Genomic DNA, 26,052 nt, shown 5'->3' with positions numbered 1-26,052 from the left:
ATGGCGGAGGGTGAACTGAACGTGGATAGCATCATCTCTCGGCTTCTGGAAGGTGAACAATTTAGACAATCCTTAATGTTTGATTAGCTAGCCCTTTACTTTTCTGTAAGCCGGGTCTGAAGATGATTCTGCACCCACCACGATTGTTTCACAAAACCAGAAATTGTCAATTTGTCAAGCTGTTTTAATTCAGGCAGCGTTAGCTAGTAGCGTTAAGGTTAGCTAGCTAGCTCATATTACGTTGTATCGCCGGCTAGCTTTGGCTAACGTTAGCTTGCCGTGTTTATAAACAGTCCATCAGCAGTGAACGCCTACATTTTTCTGCTTAGCGTTCATCGTATTACATTACTTTTCACACCAAATTTGCTAATGTCATATGCTTTACTTTAGCATGTGGTTCAACACTGTCGGATTCGTGTTGTATTCTGCTCATTTCTTTGCCGAATTTTGGATGGTTGCTATGCAGAGATAGAGGGGCTGGGGCGGGAGACCCAGCTGTACATTTGAAGTCAGCATTTTGTCTTGTGTCATACGTAACGTTTGATTTGAACATTAAAATTAAACCTAGAGTCAGCTGTCATCATAGCACAAACGTCTCATCTATCACCTAACATTAGTTTACTAACGTGAGATCACCCCTTTTGTCCCCTCTGCCCTTGACACGATACATTTTTTTTATTTTTTTTTACAAATAAACCGCTGTATATAAGTTAACGTAATAACATACTGGTTGTATACATTTCGCTAGGTAGCTAGTGTTGTTCATGTCACATTACTGAGAGGGAAATTGTGTTGGCAGCTAGATCCTACATTAGAAATACATTTTAAAACACGAATATATGCCCAACCCCATCATCTGACATTAGGTACGATTTGTCACTACATCCTAGCTAATATGACTTATCAACTTTGTGAAGGTATTTAACCTTATCTATCTTCCACACTGGGTTTGTAGGTGTGTTAGTGGGCAGGTTGTTGTGATTCAATACACATATGCCCACAGGGCCTGCGATGTACATTCCTGTTAAATACCTTTGTGCAAGTGGATATAACAAGTGCCAAAATAAAGAAAACACTGACACAGACTATCTCTGTCAGCATAGGAGAAATATTGAAGACAACAAAAACCCCTGTGAGCCTTTGTGTTTCTTAAATCCATCACAATACACGGTGCTGTTCAAAACTAGGCGTCTTCTATATGTTAGCTTGCATTTTTTTGCCTTTGCACCCACATGGGAAACAAAGGGGATTTTGTTTAGGTACAAGGACCACGTTTTGGGCTTGGCAAAGGGGATGAGGGAAAAACCTATTGTGTTGACTGTCCACCAGCTCTGAAGTGGAAGGAGTATTTTCTGTTCCCCTGTGAGATACGGTGTTGAGTCAGACTAGACTACAAAGCATCTTCAGCACTCCTTGGCTTAGTTTCCATCAGTATATGTGACTCTTCTGGAAGGATGAGACACCATTCCAGCATATTAAATGCTAGCATTTGGGGTTTCATTGATGGTTGCTGGAAAACGTAGTCTCACCCTGTGTTCACCATGTGAGCAAAGTTTTGGACAGTCAAATCATGTATTTTTTGTTGCTTTGGTGTTGCCTTTCATAATGTTACATTGTGTTGATGAGTTAACATGGCTAGCTAGCACGTGCTAATTTGGAATAATTGAAAGTAAACCGAAAAAAAGTCAGTAACATTACTTCAGAGCTTGCCATCAACCCCAAACCATTTTCTAAGCATTGTTTTTAGATGTGTGTTCCTGCAGTCTTTCTAATAAAACTTGTAGACAACTGGGAGGCTTTGGATGGCTGTAATCAACTTCTGGTCCATTTTGCACTTGGCAGGCGGAACTATTGTTCGTGAAACAAAATTAGTAGGGAAACAAGCATGGACGGAAGTCTGATTGGCTTTTGATGGCCGGTGACTGCGAAAAGTTTACTTTTCTCAGCCGACAAGTTTGTTTGAACTTTTGAAAATAATTGAAAATGCCAATTCCTACTTTAAACCACAAGTTGCAAGAAGAAAATAGTCCTCATTTGGGCCTGGTCTGAAAACATTTAAGAAACCCTGTTCTAAATGGTTGAGTGGATCTGACCATTACAAGAACCAGAACCAGGTTAAAAAAAGCTTTGTATCCTTTGTTTATCCAGATGTTTCTTTTAATTTGGCAGTTTCCTTTATTTGAGTTGTGTGCCGTCTCACTAAAGAAAGCATTATATTGGCTCTAGATAGCTGTTTGTGTTCTTTCTACTGCCCGCAATGTTCTGTCTGTGCATTGAATTGGCAGATGTTTTCAGTTGTTGTCTTTCCGTTGGAGGCCAAGCCCAGTGTTACCATCTCAAGAGGCGAAGCAGGAAGTCTCTCTTCTGAGTTTCTCTCACAGCCAGTGTAGAAAGACTTTAGGTTTTATTCTGCATTTCAACATTACATAATAACCTACCCTATGGAAAATTTGGTCTTGAGGAACAGCCAAGTATCTGTCTGAGATTGCTTATTCAGTGGAGTTAAGCTTTATGGAACACTATGTCACTTTCCCTAGACACGTGTACACACACACACACACACACACACACACACACAATTTGGTTTATGATGGCAGCAAATCCTTGTCATTGCTTCATTTTAGCCTTTGCCCCTCGATGGTCTTAAGAACCTAATCGCTTTTAAAAGTGCCAGCCTGCAGAAGTGTTAACAGCGAAGGCTTCAGTGTTAAAGCCGAGCCGGCTAAGCAACCAAGCTTAGCTCGCTCAGTTCTGCTGCTGAGTGAAGAGCTCTGCTGCTGCAATTTCATGCTGTATGACATACATCGCACTTGGGTGTTAGGTGTAAGGCAGCACATAGATGGATGATAAGAAGACTGACTGTGTGAAATTGATGGTGTGAAACAACACTGTACTGAGGTTGTTTGAGCTTAGACTGGTATGTTTTGTCACACAGAATCTGTCTGTCTGCGGCCGTCCATGTTCCTCTCATTTAGTCACTTCTCTCTCAGATTTAGAGTTGGATTACATGACTAATGAGACAGTGAGAGTCAGTGTGAGTGCACAGTGTGTATCTAGGATGTGTGTGTGTGCGCGTGTATGTATGTATGCACGCGCACGCTAAGCTGTGGGGATGCCTCACCAATACATCAGTTAATCCATCTTAAACTGCTCCCTGTGAGGCCATTCTATAATTTGTCATCCTTTGAGGAAACAAAAAGGCAGAGAGAAAAACACTTTAAGGGAACTGACACTCTTGACTAACACAAATTTGTTTTCACTAGGCCTAGGTCTATATTGGAATCTGCAGTGGGCGTGTAGCTTTAAGGCAATACTAAAACGGCTAGTTATTACATAATTTCTCAGTCATGGATTTGTTCATCGCTATTGTGCCCATCACCAATTGCTCATCTTTCTGCAGTGCTTTGATTTTCTGTGTGTGCTGAGAAACTGTGGCCATCCATGTATTAATATCATCAAGAGGCACAATTAGTCACTGTTGACATTACAACACCATTCTTCAGGCTATTATTTATTAATTTGCATTTAGCCAATGTCTACCTTTGGCACAGGTCAGTAGTACTTGTAGCTACATCATGTCAAATTTGACTGACTGTGTGTGCTATTATTCAAAGGCTGCCATCATTGAGAATGTTTTGGGCAGACCTAGGGTAATTATGATAAAATCAATAAACCGCAAATCAATAATTTAGAAGTCTGCTTGAGCCAGGCTGGCCCCTTTGTATGTCAAAGACACAGTGTTTTTTTGGAAAGGCAGACTATCCTAATGTAGACACAACATAAGTACCATAAATTCAGTTCATCCTTCATCCTTCATCCTTATTTTCAAACTAAATGGAACGTAACTTTGGTCATAGATTCCAGCCACAAGGTAACCTAATAAGGAAACAAATGTTTTCATGTTCTAATCTCGGCTTCAGCATATCTTTCTGACTATTTCAACTGCTGACTGTAGCCAAATGCAATTTTCACTCCTCTGTTCATCGTTTTAAGATAAATCTGCACCCTGAACCATGGCGGCGATCCAGAAAGTAAGCTTAGGCTAACAGTGCAACTACACAGCCAATAAACCCTCACCAGTGCTGAAGAAGCAAGCTGCGCTCACAGTCCAAGCAGCAGCTCTGTTCATGGGGTTTCTTAAGTGGAGCTGAGGCTAAGCTGCATGAAACTACCGAAACACTAAGCACACAGCTCAGCAGCACTGCTTGTTAACAGATTTTTGAGATTACATTACGGTTGTGCCCTAAGTATCAGCCTAGATGTGATTTTTGTGGCAAGTGAATGTAACCAAGGCCTCCTTCTGATGAAGATTGTGGCGTCCTTGGTTGCCAGTGCTTCTACAGTAACGATGATAATGATTATAACAATCATTGCTAATAATGACAATGTCTCTCTCTCCTCTGCAGTGCGGGGATGTCGCCCGGGGAAGATAGTCCAGATGACCGAGGCAGAGGTGCGGGGACTCTGCATCAAATCCAGGGAGATCTTCCTCAGCCAGCCCATCCTGCTGGAGCTTGAGGCTCCGCTCAAGATCTGTGGTCAGTGCCAGGGCCATTTCTGTCCTTGTTCTAGGCCGTTTTCTCTCCATCTTTCACTTTCTATCATTTGTAGGATTTTTCATTCTCAGACATTCTCTCATACTCTCTTAATCTCCGTTTGCTTTTCTGTTCCTTACCCTTTTTTGTTCTTGTTGTTCATCTCTCTCTCCTAGCTCTCTCTCCCTCTCTGTGTGGGCTATGCAGGCCTATACAGTGACATTTCTTCCAAGGTGCAAAAGCACTTCTAAATTGAAAGGTTTACGAGCAAAGGAGGGAAAGTCAGAAGCACAATCTCTGAAAATAATTGAAAATACACATTTCAATGCTTTACACAAGCACAGGCTGCCAGCCAGATAGCAGATTCCTGTCCCCTCATCCAGACAGATTTTTCATAGAAATTATTGTTTTCAGTACGGGCAATTTCCTCAAATCTGATCAGTCCGTTGATGTTAGGAACCTTGTAGGCGCACATCAGACATGTCCACATTGTTTTTTCACTTTGTTATAGCGCTGTGGCACTGCAGGAAAAAGACGCGTTTCTATTGTTGCAACTCATCCAATCTGACAGAGCCCTGTATTGTGAAAACAAAAGTGCAAATCATGATTCTACGCTCCAAACTGCTTGCATGCGTTTGTAATGGCATATGCTAGACAGTACCTTTCTAGTTGTCAGATATATGAAAAATTGCACAACATTCGGATATGAGGTGAACATGAATGCAGTGCTACTCACAGAGTTATGCATTGCCCCCACTCGCCAGTTTGATTCGATTCGACACACTGCACTCGAAATTGGCAAGGATGATTCATTATTTGATAACTCATGACAGCCCACGGTACACTCCCAGAAAGAAAAAAAAGTACTGTGTATATTGCAGTTAAATCACAGTTGAGTGTGTCTGCCTGAAATGCAGACAGTCAGCAGTTGTTTAGTTGTTACATATTGTGTTTCAGTTCCAGTTCTAACATTAGCGTAACTCCGGGATAGAGGCTTTCATCTAGGCTATCTATTGTAGTTTACTATTGATTCATCTACCCAATACCTTTTGTTTTCACTTCTTTTTTGTCAGTAATGGATCACTGTTGAATGTTATGTTTGTAACACATGATTTTCAGAACCACACACACACGCATAACACTACTACTACCACCACTATTACTACTACTACTACTACTACTACTACGCACAATAATAATAGAGTGGTTGCACTTTATCTATTGGGTTATTTGTTTCTGCCTCCTATATTATCTGTGATATTATATTGCAAATTACACTTACTTCACTGAATGAACAGCTTATCAGCAGGTGTTCAATTGATTTTTTGCATGTATTCTATTGGACTATTCTATATCTACTGACAGAGCAAATTTCAGAGCCTGAAAGTCGAGGAGCACAACCCCCTCTCACACATGATGAACAAGCCCTGCTGCACACAATGAGTCATCTCCATTGAATCCACGTTCTTCAATACCCAAGTGTTGTCATGCTTTCTCTAGCCAGACATGACTGGGGAGTCAGTGGGAAAACAGTGACCAAGTATGGCTGAGGCAGAAAGCTGGGTTCGGCCTCTGAAGGGTCGGGTGGGCAAAGAGCATGCTCCCACTCTCCGGAGCGTAATCTCCAGACCCCAGAGCAACAATCTATTGGTTTGATGCAGCTTGGAATTTACTTATATAACCAGACCGATTTAACACTCCCTCTGCCTGGGCCACATTAAGTCACTGTTACTGGGGATTGCGCACACACACACATATTGTGTATCACCCTCTTACACACATAATGTAGACAGACCCAGCCGGAGCACAGAGTTGCACATTCATCACACTACGGCAACTCAATTCCTTCTCAACAGTTGAAATAACAAGCGCTATCTCTATCTCTTGGTGGCTCCAGTGCATCTCGGCACACTCCCACATGCTTTATCTCTTTCCTCCAGCGTAGCAACTGCACACAACTCTCCCTCTCTGGACTGAGTAATTTATGCGCAGGTCCAACATACACATGCCCGCTTAGAAACGCACGGGCTCAGGCCTACACATTGTCCATTTGTGGCAGCCTTCATGCCAGCTCCCTCCCACACACTGTTGCTGTTGTGGGATTGTTATCAACTCCTGGGCCAAATAGCAGCTTCAGATGGCAGCGTTTTGTATTCTAATTGAATGTAGACATGAGAAGCACTGCTGATAGTCATTTGATAGCATGTCATTACAGATCTTGACTTGATACCGTTTGACATATCAAATTGCATGTTTGCTAATTAGAGGGAGCAGCGTTTTCCATGCGGTTAACACGACATTGGTCAAATCAGCTGACGTTTTAAAGGCCCTGAATGCCAGCTTCCTCCATGTAGAACCTAACCTCGGTCCAATAAATTATCCATGAGTTTAAGCTATTGCTGTTTGTATCACTCTGTAAGGTTTCTCTGGCCTTTTCCTCTGCTTTCTTTGTTTTGTTGCTGAACTTCTAACCCCCGGCTGATAGTTTGCCTTTAACCCACGGCTGTGATGACAGGCTTTCAGAGCACTGATACTGACTCAATACACCAAACAATGTTTGCTTTTAATTATTTACTAAGGCCACATGGATCAGGTTCTGCTCTTACTCTCCCTTACATGCTAACCTAAATGCCACTGGCACACTTCGACCCAAGACAGCTTTGCAGGTGACAGAGCTTACACAATAAGGGTGATGTCTGCTCTTGCCTACCTTGTGTTTTTCGCTGTTTGTCCTACAGAAGTTTGTTCACCACTGATTGTGTTTAGCTAGACCTAGCTAGACACATTCTCTGTAAAGTCCTCTGAGACATGCTTGTGATAAAGGGCTATATAAATAAACTTGACTTGACTTGACATGTCACGGTGTAGCGCAATTTTAATACAGAAAGAAAAAATCCTGAGAATGTACTTTGCTTTTCTTTTATGTAGCCTATTTATTTTATATATTTGTTTTATTTGGAAATAAGTATGATGTTCCTTGACACTTTAAAATAATCGAACCCTATTTGAAAATAGTCAAGATGTGTCTATAAGATGATTATTTGTTTACTTAAATCATTTGAGACAAATAATCATAACAACTATGAACAACATATCCACCAAAATAACCGTTTTAACTATAATAGTTATAGTGTTGCAATAAGAGCAAACTAATCGATTTGTTGAGCTGTTAGATTATCTGAAGAAAGGTCAAAACCATGCACACTGTGTGTGTGTGTGTGTGTGTGTGTGTGTGTGTGTGTGTGTGTGTGTGTGTGTGTGTGTGTGGATACAGAACCTGGAATTAGATGAAACTCAAACCTGTCAGAGAGGCAAAAACAATTTTTTCATGCATTGGCCGTAGTAGCTGGTACATCCCAGAATTCGCCAGTCACTTTCACTATTTTACCAGCCAACTGGACTTTGCACTAGACTAGTCCACTCACCTTTTGGTATTTTTATTCTTTATTTAGACAACTGGAAAGTAGAGAGGGGTACCCAGGAGAGAAGGGGGGGGAGGCAGGAGAGAAAGCTCTGTGCTCAGCCAGTGGGAGAACACATGTGGTGCAGAGGCAGGGGACTTGACCTCTCCACTATCTCTGGGCATGAGCCAACTCTATTTTAAATATAATAGTACTTCAAATGATGGACACCTGCCGAAGTGGCTGATAGAGAAAATAAACTTAACTACCTCAGCCATTATTTACCAGCATTTGGCTGGTGGCTGGTATTCATTCCCCAGCCTGATTTTTCTTTTGTGTTTTTATTTTTTATTATTTTTTATGTACTATGTTAATTTGAAAAAATATGAATATTAATTAAGCAATATTAATTAATTTTTTCACACTGGTTTTGGTTTTCCATCTGGGTGATTTTGAACAAGTTTATTAACAGGCTAAATAGGATATTTGGGCATGCAACAGCACACAGGATTACAGCTTTATTACCCAAGTACCAGTATCCAAATGCTTGGGCAATATAAGCTATGTTGTTTTCTTTTGTTTGTTATTTGATTATTGCTGATCCGACTTAACTAAAGCCTACTGGCCTGCTCATTCAGCGCAGAGGAGCATGGCATTTTCAGCAAGGTTACAGATATTTACTATATGTGCTTTTCCCATAAATAACGTTTTATGAACCATGCTTGCTTGGCGTAAATCATGAACCAAAGGTGTCATTATGATGCATTACTGTGTACATTTATTATTCGAGAACTCTGGTATCAACATGGCGTCTATATGTTTTTGTCTTCCTGAGACAATTCTTATTTATAACACTGGCCTTGGCTTGAGCGTCTCTCTTTTAGCCTTTTCCCTCCTCAGCGTTTCTTTATAAACCCTAAATCTCTGTGCTGCTATTCTCGGGGCTGTTTTGACACTGCAGGGACAGGCTGTGTAAATTATTCACCCTCATCTCGCAATTCATTGTGAGAGGGCAGGCAGGGTGCTACCCCCTGGAAAGCCAATCCCGGTGAAGCCCTCAAATTCAAGCTCAAAACAACCTGGGCTGCATCCAGTCATGTAGGAGCTTTCAGTGTGGGGTTGAGGAGAAGTCATGTAAACCTTGCACTCAAATGTGAAATGTAGCCACTAACTACTCTATGCTTGGCTTGGATTTGGGCCAACATAGGCTAGATGGCTGAAGAAGGGATTGTTGTTCCTCATGGTCTTGTAAATGGCTGAGAAATATTAGCATGTCGTTACTGTGCTGTGTACTTGTTGCACAGTATTACAGGCCACTACCTTCCTTTTGCCAATACTGAATACTAATCCAATCCATTATCTTTCTGTTCTATACAGTGTAGACTCAGACCATTATGTATGTCCATGGACAAAATAATTGAGATATGACTCATTTTTGTCCATTAGAGAGATCTAACATCCAGATGATGTGATTTGGAATGCAGGGAAGCAGTAATCTCCTGCTAGAAATAAATGGAAGCTATGTTTAAAATAAAAAAACTGAGATCCTGGAAAAAAAATCATGCTACACATGATTCTTGGTGTCATACATAGTTTTGCATAGTTTCTGTGAAATTCTCTGACACAGATATTAAGCCTGGTATCAGATCCACCTGCCTCCACCGTTTCACTCTCTTGTAGGAAGTGAAACTCAAAATAGGATTTGAAGACAAACAGCAATCACTCGTTTGCATGGAAGTTCACGTGTTTGCGTGCCCCTCCTAACATATAACACATTTCATAAACAAATGTAGGCCCATTGCCATATTTTAGTGCCACTGAAGTGGTTTGGTTTTAGTGCCCATAGCACTGGAGGGCACCATAAAATAGAGGGCCATAACAGCCACCCTCAAGACTTAAGCTACAAAACTTGCAATTTTCTTTGGCCATTCTAATCTCAGGGCCAAACTGCTGTGGAGTTTAAGAAGGCCTATTATTTCATCTGATTTGTATTTGGTGCCACCTTGTAATGAAGGGTTGTTATAAAAAAGAATTGGCATATGAATTTCCACTCCATCTTGGTCATGAAAAAGCCTATTATTATTGTCTTAGCCTATCTGGAGAGGCTCTCTGCAGTCATCTCTGTCTGGAGCACTTAGCCCAAATTAGAGCAGCTCTTCAGCTGGTGCATGAGGATATAAAAGGAACCAGGTCTTGGTTAGGTTAAGAAGGGAGGCTCCCCTGCAGAGTTCCTCTGCTCTGGTAAGAGCGTCTCAAGTTCATCACTGGCTGGCTGATATTGAAGAGAGAAGGAGGCGACCTGGGACCCCACTGAAGGTTGTTAAGATTAGAGTTGTTGTTTGTGTGCATGCATGTGTGTGTCCTTCGTTTGAGTGGTTAACCTGGATTGCCAGTATTCTTTCCCTGTCTAGCTCATTTCCCATGGGCCTTGGCACTGATCTGGTCGCACTAGCGATGGCTCATTCTGTATGTGTGTGTGTGTGTGTGTGTGTGTGTCCTTGAGCTTGCGGCTGCAGGCCCTGTAGAGCTGTGCGCAGACATGTATCCCCATCAACCCACATGTGCTGTAGTGCACTGAGAATCAAGAATGATTCAGAGGGAGGGGAGTAGGTGTGTGTGTGTGTGTGTGTGTGTGTGTGTGTGTGTGTATGTGTGTGTGTGTGTATGTGTGTGTGTGTGTGTGTGGGGGGGGGGGGGGGGGGGGGGGATGAGTATGTGGTTGGAGAGAGGGAGCTAATGGGGACGGAGCACAAAAGAAAATATCTTTCCTTTTGTGCAAATTCCTGCAGTTGCTTTGGCTCTGTCCTTGCATCTCTCCTTGACCTCTACATCATCTCCTTTCCTCACTCTATGTAGGCTAGCTCTGTAATGACCTCTCCCTTTTTCGGTTTTGCCCAGCAGTCTTAGTTTCCTCTCTCATCTCTTTTCTTCTCTCAGTACCTCGTACTGCCACTGCCTACTTCATTTAATCATTTTGTACCAAGCAGCCTGTCCTCTTTACTGCACCTAAATGGCCGAATTAACTCCTTGTCTCCCCCTGCCTGTCGCACCTTCTCCTCAGGTGATATCCATGGGCAGTACACAGACCTGCTGAGGCTGTTTGAGTATGGTGGCTTCCCTCCAGAGGCAAACTACCTTTTCCTGGGCGACTACGTGGACAGAGGGAAACAATCCCTGGAGACCATCTGCCTGCTGCTGGCCTACAAGATCAAATACCCAGAGAACTTTTTCCTGCTCAGAGGGAACCATGAGTGTGCTTCCATCAACCGCATCTACGGCTTCTATGACGAGTGTGAGTAGAAATAGACTCATCCTGAACACTGATAGGCTTCAGAGAATATACCACTCGAACATTTACAACACACAAACACACCTGAAGCACATATTAAATCAGGTTTTAATAGTGTGTGTCTTTATGCGCTCCACCAGGTAAGCGCAGGTTCAACATTAAGTTGTGGAAGACCTTCACAGACTGTTTCAACTGCCTCCCCATTGCTGCTATTATCGATGAGAAGATCTTCTGCTGCCATGGAGGTGAGGGAACTGCAGAGATAGTTTACTGTTTGCACTCATTTCCTCATTTGTCCAAAACTTAGACTTGGACACTTTTTGATACCCCGGTTCTTAATATAGCAAAGTAATATCCATGGGACCAGCACCATCATTATTCAACCAAAAGTGACCTCTTTATTTCCTATTGCAGGGCTATCGCCTGATTTGCAGTCAATGGAACAGATCCGCAGGATCATGAGGCCAACAGATGTGCCTGATACAGGTACCATGTGTGTGTGTGTCTGTGTGTCTGTGTGTGTGTGTGTGTGTGTGTGAGCGCGCACACAGTTCTCACACTTCTTGCACATACCACTGGATTTCTCCCTGGTATCTTGTCTTTGATGTTAACGTCTTAATATTTTCCTTTGAATGAACAGACTCTCCTTGTATGAAAGACTATTACAGCAGTAGATCCTCTGTGTTACATCAGCAATGAAGTCAGCTACATCTCTTGTGCATTCTTCCCTGTTGCCTGTCTTTGCTCTCCTTTCAACTCTTTTCCCGCTGTATGTGTTGCTTCTCTCCATCTTCCCTCTCCATCTGCCCCCTCCCTGTGCCTGTCTTAGGCCTGCTGTGTGACCTGCTGTGGTCGGACCCAGACAAGGATGTGCAGGGCTGGGGAGAGAACGACCGCGGCGTCTCCTTCACCTTCGGGGCCGACGTGGTCAGCAAGTTCCTCAACCGCCACGACCTGGACCTCATCTGCCGAGCCCACCAGGTAATTAGGGAGGGGAGATTGGATGGCTGGATGTTTTGTGCATGTGAAGTGTAAACACAGGAAGCACACAGCAAGGAAACAGCTATTGTGAACTGTGTTTTTTGTTGGGGACGTAAAATGCATGAGCCGAGGACTTGGATGACAGCTATCACTTCCTCTTTTACACGTCTGATTTTCATTCTACAATTTTGAGATATTAAACGTAGCAGAGACACGGTGGTTGTGTTGAACACTGTTTCCACCAGGCTGTGGCTCTTTGGCATGAGTAATGACTGCGGTTGATGTGAAGATAATGGACACTTAATAGCCAACCCACATATTAACAGCCCCAGCGGAGCAGCCTAGCCGCACCTCCTTCATCTCCTGTTTCCCCTCTTCTTTTTCCCATGCATCCTTCACTCTGACATAGCGCAAACGTTGTGAACTGTCAGCTATTTAAATATTCTCGCCAGTGAATAGATTGTCAAGAAAAATGACTTGCTGAAAATAGCTGTCATCTTTCAGCATTGTTTGTCATACCCATTGAGTCATGTTATCCTCTTTGAAGTGAAATTAGCTGTGATTTTCTGGTGGAACAATTAGGCATCTGGCTATAGTCTATTAAAGAACATGCTGTGCATCACTCATAACATTTATAATATGCTATGGGAAACTCAGAGTGGAGAGAAACAATCTGTATATGCTTATTGATTCCTTGATTCCATATCTGATTATGGTGATGCAGTGTTATTGCTGTTATTTTGGTTCTGAATTGGGTGTTTGGTATTGATCCAGATGTAGGAGGTTTTATAAAACTCAACCTTGATGGCAGGCTGTGTTTTGAAGCTAGCTTCAGATCTGTTTCTTGGTATCGATTGCTGTAGGTGGTGGAATAATATCTTGTGTCTTCTCACAGGTTGTGGAGGATGGATACGAGTTCTTTGCCAAACGCCAACTGGTCACACTTTTCTCTGCTCCAAACTACTGTGGGGAGTTTGACAACGCAGGCGGCATGATGAGCGTTGATGAATCCCTCATGTGCTCTTTCCAGGTACACGCGCACAGCTATACAAAAACATGGACATGTTTACATGCAACAAACCTTTTGACATTCATGATCATACACACTCTCTCCCTCTCACACGTGCACGCCTTATCCTTTTCTCTCTCTGTGTTTGTTTAAAGATCCTAAAGCCCTCAGAGAAGAAGGCCAAGTACCAGTACGGTGGGGTAAACTCTGGTCGGCCCGTCACCCCTCCCCGCACTGCCCAAGCCCCTAAGAAGAGGTGAACACGCAGCCTCGGCTCTCCCCCTCCTCCTCCCTATCCGTCCTCAGTCTGTCCATCGCTGCAACCCCAGTAACTCCCCTGTATAGCGAAGGTACAGGGCTTATCTAATTGCCCCAATCTTTCTCCCCTTTCTTCCCCATTAACCCCCTTTCCCCCCCGACTCCACTGACAGCTCTTTTCTTAATATGTATGTGTACATAAATTTGCTGTGACCAATCGATGTATTATTTTTTTGCCTGTTTGTTGGTATTTTTGATATTATTAACAAATATTCTATTTGTGGTTTTACTTGCAATGCCATTTGAGGTTCTCTGAGGATCCACGTTGTGTAAGGAAACACCTCCTCTGTCGAGAGGGGAAAAGTGAATGAGTTAGAGGAATTCTTTTTGATTTCTCCACTGAAAACAAAATGGATATTGAACGTTGTTTTGCCTTGATCTCTCCAAAAGCAGTGAGAATCCTCCTGACGCATTTAATTTCAGCTGACTGAGACTTCCGCGGGACGCTGAACTCATAGACTCACACTTACAACAGTTCTGACATTGCTAACACTTCAAACGCATTAGTTCAGTTCAGTCATTTTATTATCCCAGATGGGAATAATAAAGCATAATAAAGCATTATAGCATGTGTGTGCGTGCACTTGCAGGTGTGTGTTTGTGCACACGCACGTTTGATATATTTAACCATTGGAAAAGTGCACCTCCCCATGTGAAGGAAAGAATGTGAACAGAGACAGGCTTGAATGGACCACACAGGCTTAATCAGATGCTGCTGGCAGTGTAGACGCACCACCCGAACACAACGCCCTGTGGGCAACGACTCCTCCACTCCCTCATGCCTCCCCGTGCCTCGACTCCACACCCACACAACATGCCACTTCTCACATACAGGTGGCTGTGACGCTTTCCTGGGTCTGTTTATTATTCGTTCTCGTCAAGATACTTTCCCCCATAGATTCAGAATGAAAGACACTGACGGATCTATTAATTGATGTGTTTAGTCCATGCACAGGCCTTTTCCACAATTTGAGCCGGACAATTATTTATGGTCAATATTTCACCCACGGACCCGGATGGGATAAATGGAATAACTGCTAATGGGATTGTGCTTTGCTAGTCTGGACCTTTGTTTATAGAAGCCCATGAGGGTAGGAAATGCCTCACAGCATTGGCTGCAAGTTTGTAACTTGTCTAACCCTTTAAAGTGCAGTGTTAAAATGTAGAAATAATACAAATTAAAAAGCAAGCTCCACAAAAAGCTCTACAATATCTGCACCATTTAGTGCTACGAACACACAGTCAGCGATCCTTAACAAAATTGAGGAGCACAGAGAAAAGTCAAGTTTGCGCTTTTGAGGATTTTGAAGGGAAATGCCAGCCATCCCTCTTTTACATCACCCGATCTGTTCAGGTACAAAATATGGAAACTGGCAGGAGTCAGGAGTGGGTGAGGGGGCGGGCCAGATGGTTTTGGCATTACTGTGTGATAGTGATGCCACCTGGTGTATAAACATTGCCAGTACAGAAATCCTATTTTTCAAAATTCGGAATGGACGGCCCAGGTTGAGCTTTTAATTACATTGCCGGCGCGAGATGCTGTATCATTACTATCAGGAGGTACTTCAGTTGTCTATTCTACTGACCAACGATTAGCCTGGTTGGCAATTCAGCTTCAGTCCACTGCATAAGTGATGCAGTAGACTTTTTGTGTGAAACAATTGCCTCTTTTTTTTTTTTGCTCTTTGTTGTATTCTTTCTGTTGTATTTCTATGTACTCTATTCACATTGTTTACTTTTTATTCACTTAATTTATTTCCTAATAACAAAAAAAATCTGAGGTGTTACCAAAAGCTGTTTTGCAATTTGTACAAGTTGGTTTGAAAGTCTATAAATTCAATAAAATGGATGAAACTAAAAATGTTGCTGCCTCCCTTATTGCACTGATTTGCATAAACGTATGTCTCTGTATACTGTCAAGAAATGCTGGACATTTTCAAGTTACATTTTACACCCACTTTACACTTTTCTATTGGCATGAAGCAGAAAAGTCCCACACAAGGGTGACCTCTGGTAAAACGATTGAGCAATTATACTCATGTAAAATAATGTTGGGTGAAACGATGCCTGTCACTATACAGAAACAAACTAATGACAGAAATGACTGAAAACCAGGGGAATTTTATTTATTTTTGTGGCCCCATTTTGACCCAATGAGTCAATTCATACTAGTGGGCCTGTTCCCAGCTTCTCAGACGCCTCTTAGCCCAGTCCAAAGCTCTCTGCAGTGGGTCCTTATAGAACCAGCAGGTCGGCACCAGGAGGAAGCAGAACAAGCCCGGGTGGAAGTGAGGCAGGATCCAAACTATGATGATACACACCACTACCGTTAGGAGAACGAGGGTGTAGAAGAGGACTTGGTGTGAGTTGAACCCCTGCCTTGAGTTCTCCTGCCTGACATCAGCCTAGGAAGGGAATAAGGAGAGAGGCACAATTGGGATAAATGAGGTTATGTAGCAAAATAGTAATCATATAATGAATCTTATAATATCCAATAGCATGTCTGTCTGTCTCTCCTCACCTGCACACCCACTGAATTAGCTCTACCAGCAGTCAGGTCCTCGGAAATGTGAGAGACCCGAGGGCCGGGGAGTTTGTTTTTCTCCTTCTTCTGTTCAAAAGCTCTTTGAGGCCGTGAGGCTGTGGCCTCCATAGTGACAGTTAAAGTGAGCCTGCCCGAAGTGATAATGTTGGAATTAGAGCATCTCAACTGACTGTAAATATTCTAACATAGGCTAGTAGAAAATGTAAAGCGGCTTCACAGAAAATGATTGGTAACTAGAAATATATATTCCATCACACACAATCAGCCACCAGGCTTATAGGTGACTGAAACGGTAGCTTAAATACACTTTACCCTACAGTATTAGTTTTATATGTTTTCAGTCTGCATCACTTACCGCGTGGAGAAAACCGAGGGTGCAGATAACAGATACACAGTGCAAAAATCTCCTAAGACCACTGAGGATTTGTTTTGTTTTAAGACGCCATAATTACGTTATTGTGTTCTTGTACAAAGAAATCAAGTTTCAAGTTTATTTTCAATTTACATAAAAATGCATTGGAATTCTTGATCACGAGCCTCACGTCATTCAGGCAAAAAACACATGAGACAGCTAGGGTAAAAAGAACGAGGGCACATAAGAAGCAAGGTATAGCCTATAAAACATTGTCATCAAAGTGCAATAAAAGCACAGAGACATAAGAATCAAGATAAAAGCATGATAAAACATATAAAACATGCACCAGTAGGCTAACGTTACATGCATTGTCGGCAAAGTGCAATAGTCGCTGTAGCAAAGTGCAGTAGTGCTACACTACTCGCTTAAAAACCGGACAGCCTCAGGGTAAAAAAAAAAAATAACTCTTTATAAGCCTATAGATCTTGCCATTCAAGTGTTTTATTGAAAATAAAAATGTCTGTTTATGCTTAAATTAATTGGTCCGCCTGTTTTGTTGTAGCTGCACCTGTCTTGTGTAATGCATCTTCCCAAGCGAAAGGGGGCGACATCTGTGATTCACGTTAAACTGCTTTGTGGCGGTTATTGACTAGTCACGGTGCGCAGTATCAAATCTCTATATACCACGGATGGGTCTTTTGTACACGTTCATTGTATGTGGGACTGTTTGCAGATCTGTGATAAACAACTGCGCCCTGTTTTTAGCACAGCCTACAGAACCTATAGTGCAGGTTGTGTCCCGTCTTCTCCATCACATGCACCGCAAATAATTTATGAAGACTGGCTCAAGCGAATAGATGAACTGTGTTTAATGTTGTTAATGATATTTCCGTGGGTCCAGTTTGAATAGAGAATCAAGCGGCTTGTTTGTCCGTCGGGTGGAAAACCGATATAACTCCTGTCCTGCTGCCGGGCGGGTGTTGACAGTCTAAAGTTCATACCAGGCTCCGTCAATGCAGGTAGAGTTGATGTAACGTTGTTATTTATTTGTTTGTCTATGCATTGGCAAAACTGTAGTATTTATGACAAAGCATAGTGAGCGTACTGTGGACTGTAGTTGGTTGTTTGTTATTGCTGGCCTCTCTGAGCTGACAGTACTTCCGCATATAGGCTGCATTCATTCGGTCTCTCTCTCTCTCTCTCTCTCTCTCTCTCTCTCTCTCCTAGTAATAACACTTATATTATATCCCGTATTTCCTCAAACCCCTAGGCTGAGAGAAAATATAGTGGCCAAGTTTCAATGGCACTTTCTCCAACTGTCTGCTGTCTCAACAATGGACTGTGGATATCCTGAAGCACGAGCTGAAGAATGGCAAGGCTGAGGCGCAGATCTTGCATCACATTAATTGTTTTGGTGCTGCTCGTGCTCATCGTAACAGTTGTTTTGAAGTCGTTTGCGCCAGAGGATTCTCCGTTCGGCAGCCCCGTCGGTCTCGAGCTGTTCCCAGACAACAGAGGAGGTGGAAAGAATGACATTAAAGTTCAGAAAGACAACAAAGCTGACACTAAACCAGACCAGACCAACATGGACGACTCCGCTCAGGCAGAGAAGGATGCAAAACTGGAAGCGACACTGAGGAAGTTCTCTCCTCCCAACTACAACCTCCACGCCTTCTACTACACATGGTTTGGAAACCCGCAGTTTGATGGCAAGTACATTCACTGGGACCACCCGCAGCTGCCACACTGGGACCTCAAGGTGGCCCACGGGTATCCACAGGGGAGACACAGCCCGCCTGATGACATCGGGGCCAACTTCTACCCAGCTTTAGGGGCTTACAGTTCCAGGGATCCGTCCGTTATAGAGGCTCATATGCAGCAGCTGCGCACAGCAGCCATTGGTAAGGCAGAAATTAACCCAAACTTGACTCCAGGGCTGGGCGATAATTCAATATTATCGTTTATTATCGTCTTTCAGTGGAATCGTATCGTGACGACATGATGATATTGTGATATTGTGATATCGTGATACACAATTCAGTTGTAAATGTATGTTTATAAGCAAATTATACTCGCAAATTGAGACAAAATGAGGTATGGAATAATTAAGAAATATTTGAAAATGTCAGTTTTGTTTGACATCACACTTACCATGCAGTTCAATGCAATGAATATCAATTTGATTATCATGTGATTTTACATATGTAAGCCACATTGTGATATATATTTATATCTAAAAATAATCCTTATGATTATTGTGATATTAATTTCAACCATATCACCCAGCCTTACTTTATTCCAGCGTATTCGCCATTGCATATTAGTATTACCACAATACATTTACACTTGATATTTAGACCTGGTATTTATTTCCAAACAAGTATCTGAGTGTTCTCCTATTCATGTTTGAGGCTTTTAGTTTAACTGTATTTATTCTCAGGTGTCATTGCCGTTTCCTGGTACCCTCCTGATATGAAGGATGACAATGGAGAGCCAACAGATGACATTGTGCCTTTGCTGCTGGAGGTGGCACATAAATACCACATTAAGGTCCGTATGATGATGGCAGTGAGTCTGATAGCCATTTGTTTCATAATGATCAACTGACTAAATGCTCAAAGTATCCTATCATTAAAAAAAGATTCATGATATTCTGGAAACATGAATGTAAAGCAGAAGGTTTTGTCTTGCCACTGAGCAGTCTTTTCATTATCGTAATCAGACGTCTCGTTATGTTCCCATTGTTGATGTTTTAAGTACAGGTGGCTTTTCACATTGAACCATACAAAGGAAGAGATGAGACGACTATGTTCACTAATGTCAAGTACATCATTGAAAAGTGAGTAATGCAGTGTTTCATCAGTGTTTCATTTTCTTGTGTTGTCGCTCCAATATCAAGACAATCAATATAGTATCTGTGGAGCACAAAGGCATCAATCAGTCTTGAACAATCAACCCTATTGATTCAGATCAAAAGCAGTGATGATGATGCCTCTTTCAGCCTTTTTAATTCCCGTGACGTTATTAATTCCTTTCTTTGCTTGTTTATGTGATAACTGCTCTCCTCAGATACGGAGAGCACCCTGCCTTCTTCAAGTACAGGACAAACACTGGAAAGCTTCTTCCGTTGTTCTATGTGTACGACTCGTATCTGCTGAACTCGGAGCAGTGGGCCAAACTGCTAAAACACACAGAGAGCAGCAGCATCAGGGACACCCCGTACGATGCCATCTTCATCGCCCTGCTGGTTGAGGAGAAGCACAAAAGGGATATCGTGACTGCTGGTTTTGATGGTCTCTATACTTACTTTGCCACTAATGGGTTTTCCTATGGGTCCACTCATCGCAATTGGGAGTCTATTAAAGCTTTCTGCGAGGATAACAACCTGATGTTCATTCCCAGTGTGGGCCCAGGGTATATTGACACAAGTATTCGGCCCTGGAACTTCCAAAACACTCGAAACCGCATCAACGGGAAATACTATGAGACGTCGCTGAGTGCTGCCTTACAGGCTAGGCCTGATTTCATCTCTATAACATCTTTTAATGAATGGCATGAGGGGACTCAGATCGAAATGGCAGTTCCCAAAACAAGCCAGACTGTTTATCTAGACTACTTGCCCAACAGGCCAGCAGTCTATCTGGAGATAACTCGCAAATGGGCTGCAATATTTGGTGGTGAGCGCAGGAGATGGCAAGAGTGAACTGATAAAGGACCCTAGCAAACATTTACAGATGGGTGAAAACATTTTACATGAAACGTGAATAAAGCTGTAGTCGCAGAATGCACAAGAAAGTATGCAAATGATTGTATGGGAAAAGCCAAAGGAATTGCAAAGCCTAACACAAGTGAAGTACCACATTATTTTAATTCTGGCTGTGGTGATGTCTATCTTTTTTTTAATACTTGAATGAGCTATTAATTTAATTGATGTCCTACTACTTCTTGTTTACACAGCACGATGCATTTTTTGGATCATAACATAATGAGCAGGTTTTATCACTCTTATACATAATTAATTGTCAACATCAAGCCTAAACTGTGCATGGGCATGATTTGCCTTTATGTAATTTGTGAATCCATTAAGCCACAACAATCAATAAAGTGTATCCTGTATAAGGAAAGAAACAAGTAAACAAAACAATCTTCTTCCACTCAGCCTTCTTTCAAAAGCGGACTACAAACAGTCACAACATACATCTTGATATCTGAAAGGCATCAGCCAGCCGAGCGTCTTCAGATGAATCATTCAGCCTAAACATCATCACAGTGATGCACACAGCGCAGTGATGATGGAGAGCAGGCAGCATTTACACTCAGATTACCCACCTTTTTATTTGTGGAATAGCTCACCTACCCTTTTCTGTCCCGCCACCAAGGCACATACCATGTTGTCATGGTGACGTCTGTCTCTCTGTGTATAGACACATTGTTGTAAACACAGTAACTCAAGAACACATGATAGAAACTTCATACTTACACCACAGGTTCCCCCTATAGAGCAGATGATCTGATTACATTTGCGAGCACCTTGCTGCATAAATTTGCATATGAATGATTTTCTCGAAACTACTATAAGGTGCAGAGTTCATAATATCTCCCATGTGTTATGTGAAGACAAGTATGTTAATAGAAATATTTGCTCATCAGTGCCTTCATTTGTTTAATTAGTGGACTGATTAGCATAACTGGTTATATTTAATATATCATGGTGATTTTGGTGGGATATCAGGCAGCTCAAACGCCTCTTGTTATTTGTGGAATAGCTTGCCCACCTCTGGGATAAATCTTTTCCATGAAATTCATAGCAGCCTATACACATGACTGACATACGTTACAAGAAAACACGGTATTTTCAGAGGAGAAATCATAAATTATCTGGAAGTAATTGATTTTTGTTTTATACTGGTGGTTGTGATGCCTTACAGTCATCACCAGCTGGAGGTCATAGTTCACCCACCTTTTGATTTACCACTACATCACCAAGGCACCAGCTGTCTAAAAACCTGCCTACTGATGATATATTTGGACAAACCCAGTCGTTAGGCCAAGTGAAGGAAACAAAAAACCTTTGACACCTGCTTTCTCAACACAGAGATGATTCCCCTCATTGTTTTTCGTCTTTATTTAGATGGGAACCTGCACTTGATGATTAAAGTCTAATGTTAGATCATTAATGCATTAAAGCTGAATCTCAGCATCCCACACACTGACGCTCCACTACAGCCTGCAGCTGCATTGACGGTAAACAGAGCAAGGTAGCGCATGGGCAGCCAGTAGGGAATTATTCCACATCGCATCACATCCCTGAGCATACATGGCGTCCTCACACACCAAACGATGAATTTAGTCTGCAGGGTGAGAGGGTAGCCGCCAATTTTGCAGCCATTATTCTTTGCGTCGGTGTGCAGCAGGGAAGATTAAGCCCACATTGCTACAGTAGGTATCATTTTCGGGATCAGGACGATGGATGTGGGTTCATCCGGATCTATTTCTGCAAATACGGCGGACCGGCGCAAATATTTATTCCATACACATCCTTCATATGTTCTGTACGTTGCAAGGTGTCTTTGAAAGGGGTAAGGACCTCAGGAGGAAATGAGAAGAAAGGTCTATTTTGATTCACGCCTGTCGAGATGGTGAGTGAAATGCATGGTTATTTTCCCCTGCACCCCATGGCAGAGCGGTGGTACCTGCTTTTCAAGGCAAATCCTCGCACGCTAATTAGAAATGATCTCTACAGGGGAAAAATGTTACAATGAATTCACTGACCTGTGTTTTTTCATTTTCTTTGGGCTATTCATTTTTTTGCATAATAGAGATTTCACTGTACAGTTTTTTCCTTTGGGCATCATAAAGGTTTTTTTCCCCCCATCGTTTATTTATTACCATTTTATTTTTTTTCAAATCGTGGATAACAGTCCTGACTGTGTTTTCATCGCAAAGACATTTTTCAGCACTGTCCACTCGGCTATTATTGATATTGTGCGCGTTTTTGGTGCGCAAAAGGCTGTTGTGTTAGGGAACACAGTCACTGTGCCCGTGCATCTCCAGTATTCTCATCAACTTCAATGCAGCACCTATCACGCCGAATGACAACCATTTTAAATAGTGCCTTGGCTAGCATCACGTTTTAAAATGACCTTCAGTGCTGAGTGGCTGAAAATTCACTCTCACCTTGGACGGGTTGCCCTTTTATAAGCCCTGCCTGCATGGCCTTCCTGGCAGAATACAGATAAACCACAGTGGAAATGTGAAATTATCTAATTTTATCTTAGCCTAGACACAAACGAGCGGTTTCCAGTCTGGCATTTGCTCCATACCTATTATTAAAACCACGTCAAGCACCACGCATCTCTGTGACTGATGCTACCAAAATCTGTGGTTGCGTTTTTTTTCCCCAGTCATTTCAAACGTAGCCCCGCTGCAGACTACTCACCCATGCGGTGCTCTTTCCGTGTCCCAAATACATCACAATGCATTTGACAAAAACCCTGGTTATGTTATTTCAACATCTGAATGAATGCTTGTACACGTGTCTCATTCTGGTCTCATTTAGGCCTACTGGTAGATACAATTCAGAGATGATTATAAGGGAAAGAGATAGAAGAAGAGCAGTGAACCACACTACACCCTCATATGATATGCTCTGACCTCAGCATGATCACCATGGAGACACTATAGCTTTACCATATGCTGCATATTTCATAAGTATGACTTTGATCTCTGCACTACAATGCAGCCTTTCTACATCTAAATTTCGTATTCTCCATCACACCAATTGCATATGAAGGTATATGCATGGGCCGCATCTTCTGTAAAGCAAGGAGCTTATCACTGCTTATCACTGCTGCTAACAGAAAGTGTGTTTCAGCGGTGTAAGAGGATTTGCCTACATGAAAATGTATTGATACCGTAAGCCTTTAAAAGGAGTTAGATTCATCTGGCACTGGCTCATGTGGCTTATGAACACAGATCTCTGCACCTAAGTCACAGCTGTTTGCATGGACAGAGAAGATGAAACGGGGCTGTCAGACATAAGGCCAATTGTTCTCTATAAGTCATGGCATATTGGACAGATGGCGTAAGGAGAATCAGCGGTCGAGATGGTGTTATTGATTTAAAGCTGTTTCGGTGATATATGGAATGACAAACGGCCTCTCGAGGTCTATCTCTCCACTTGGCATCTCGGTCTGCTTGTATGGCCTCTTTATGCAACATGCAGGTGTGTTTGAGCCCAAGAGAGCCGGAGAATCAGGGGGCCATTCTGCTCTCTTCAGCCTTAAGATGGCAGCATTCTCTTACTATATGTGTGTGTCAAAAAATAATAGTAACTGACATCTTACATCCATGCTTAACTGGCAATTTTGGGATAATTTTTGTGTCTTTATTGTACATCTCAGCTAAAGATTTCCTTCTGGAGATATATATTAAAGCGATACACTTTATCAGAGTATTGAATGAGGTTTTTCTCCACATCACCTGTAATATCTATACACAAGCGCTGCATTTGTGTCCTGTGGACTTAGTTGTATGATGGTGATGGTTTGCCAAATTTTCCCACTTTCTACCGTAATTGATTCTCTTTCTCTCTCTCTTCTAATGTAAAGGAGGCATCATTGAGAAGAGCCATATGTTCAAGATCAGACACACTTCATTAGACGATTAAGGATCCTTACTGTTCTGCTTAAGAGCAAAGTGGCATCTCTCATAAGAGCTGTGACCTGCAATGTTTTTCTATGAACGCTGAATCACTGAGAAGAGTGATCCCACTGTCGACCCAATGTAGGACCGGCTCCCTCCGAATCCCACAACCTCTACTCTTGCTTGGATTTCAGCACGCAGTCAAATCCACCAGGTCTGTATTATTATTATTATGTGCACGAGGATGAGAGCATATTTTTTCCTTTATTAGTATCAATCCAGTGAAAGTGGTGGGTGCCTTTTTCACAGCAGTGTATGAATTCCTAGATTATAACAAGAGCAGAGCACATCATGTTCATAATGCAGAGGATCCACTGCACACAAGCACAAACTATATTTACTCACAGTGCGAAATACGGTCTGACTCCATGATCCGGTGTAATAAAAAAAATGAAACACACGGTGCTAATGTGTGAGACCATGATGTGATTTGGTAATTATTCTGCATGTCATCTCCTGTAGATCTGATCTCACTCCTGATTTGATTCTCTTTCATCATTTGCAGGACAGAGTATGCCATCTGCACCTTTCCACAGAATTCTACGACCCCTTCTGCTCGGCACTTTTATACTGGGATGCTTTGTGACTCTGTTTTTGATGTATTTTAAACCATCCACCAGCTGGCTATCAGGTCCTGTAGAGTCAACAGCGTCCACAGACCGGGTCAAGAACCTCTTCTCCTCCAAGAGCGATAAAAACCTGACCACTGTGCTGGTCTGGCTCTGGCCCTTCGGACAAACCTATGACCTGAGCGTGTGCAGCTCTCTCTTCAACATCGAGGGCTGCTTCATCACAGCGGACAGGAACCTCTACAACAAGTCCGATGGGGTCGTCATCCACCACAGAGACATCTGCACCGACCTGTCCAACCTGCCCCCGCTCCAGCGCCCGTCCTTCCAGAAGTGGATATGGATGAACTTGGAGTCGCCGTCCCACTCCTCCCAGCTCCCCGGCATCGAGAACATGTTCAATCTGACTCTCAATTACCGTCAGGATGCTGACATTGAAGTGCCTTATGGGTCCATCGTAGCAGCGGAGGGCGAGGAGGACTTTGTTCCGCCCAGCAAAAGCAAGCTGATCTGTTGGATCGTGAGCAACTGGAACCCGGACCACGTGCGGGTGAAATACTACAATGAGCTGTACAAACACATTGAGGTTCACGCGTACGGACAAGCCTTCGGGGAGTACATCTCTGACCAAGACTACTTCCCCACCATCGCCAGCTGCAAGTTCTACCTGGCGTTTGAGAACTCCATTCACAAGGACTACATTACTGAAAAACTGTATAACCCGCTCTCTGTGGGGACAGTGCCAGTGGTTCTTGGCCCAAACAGGCAGAACTACGAGAACTTTGTCCAGGGAGACGCATTCATCCACGTGGACGACTTCACCTCGCCGAAGGAGCTGGCCGACTACCTGCTGCTCTTGGACAAAAACGAGGAATTGTACCTCAGGTACTTTGAGTGGCGGCGGCACTTTAAAGTCAAGAAGGCCTATTTCTGGGCAGAGCACACATGCCTGGCTTGTGATTACCTGCGTAGGCACAAGGAGTACAAGGCGTTCAATAACCTTGACAAATGGTACTGGGGTGGATAGTGCTTTGAAGGGCTATGCAGTGCTTGTTTTGTTGTTGAAGGCAGTGCTTTAAGATTTTTGTCCTTCATTCAACGTGAAGGTTCGTCACTGTTCTGTACAGTGCTCCTGAATGATGTTTTTCTATTGGTTCAGTGGCCCAAATGAGACATCCATTTTGTCTTTTTTGTTTTTTTGCAAGCCAGTTTTCCTAAGCCTTACTTTGCCTTTTGCTTATTGTTATTCATTTATGATTTGTATTTATTTTTTATCAACTCCAAATGCACTACATTTTTGTTACGTCATTTCAAATCATGTTTTGCACTTCATCTCTAACATGACC

The 26,052-nt window shown here is 42.6% G+C and overlaps 3 protein-coding genes across 4 annotated transcripts; all 3 read left to right on the top strand.

Moving 5' to 3' along the window:
* Positions 1–15,378, top strand: LOC139914013 (serine/threonine-protein phosphatase PP1-beta catalytic subunit-like). 2 transcript variants are annotated; one of them, XR_011784743.2, is made up of 9 exons: positions 1–52; positions 4,407–4,538; positions 10,998–11,228; positions 11,366–11,470; positions 11,640–11,711; positions 12,055–12,206; positions 13,102–13,236; positions 13,371–14,007; positions 14,068–15,378. XR_011784743.2 is itself a non-coding variant. In XM_071902194.2 (8 exons), the coding sequence occupies exons 1-8, from the start codon at positions 1–3 to the stop codon at positions 13,473–13,475; spliced, it is 984 nt and encodes a 327-aa protein (XP_071758295.1). In that variant the 3' UTR covers positions 13,476–14,051. The 2 variants fall into 2 exon arrangements, 1 of the variants encoding a protein (XP_071758295.1); XM_071902194.2 differs by lacking the exon at positions 14,068–15,378 and having other exon boundaries at positions 13,371–14,051.
* Positions 15,379–17,230: 1,852 nt separating this feature from the next.
* On the top strand, positions 17,231–20,559 carry manea (mannosidase, endo-alpha). The gene is made up of 5 exons (XM_071902210.2): positions 17,231–17,452; positions 17,704–18,334; positions 18,874–18,983; positions 19,196–19,272; positions 19,503–20,559. Exons 2-5 carry the CDS (start codon positions 17,803–17,805, stop codon positions 20,134–20,136), a joined length of 1,353 nt encoding a protein of 450 aa, XP_071758311.1. The 5' UTR covers positions 17,231–17,452; positions 17,704–17,802; the 3' UTR covers positions 20,137–20,559.
* Positions 20,560–22,062: 1,503 nt separating this feature from the next.
* fut9a (fucosyltransferase 9a) lies at positions 22,063–25,733 on the top strand. Its single transcript, XM_078289550.1, has 2 exons — positions 22,063–22,072; positions 24,643–25,733. The coding sequence occupies exon 2, from the start codon at positions 24,651–24,653 to the stop codon at positions 25,731–25,733; it is 1,083 nt and encodes a 360-aa protein (XP_078145676.1). The 5' UTR covers positions 22,063–22,072; positions 24,643–24,650.
* Positions 25,734–26,052: the final 319 nt, after the last annotated feature.

This window comes from Centroberyx gerrardi, chromosome 17 (genome assembly GCF_048128805.1).
Source record: "Centroberyx gerrardi isolate f3 chromosome 17, fCenGer3.hap1.cur.20231027, whole genome shotgun sequence".
In the NCBI taxonomy this organism is placed as follows: domain Eukaryota; kingdom Metazoa; phylum Chordata; class Actinopteri; order Beryciformes; family Berycidae; genus Centroberyx; species Centroberyx gerrardi.
This window is presented reverse-complemented; position numbering and strand designations above follow the sequence as displayed.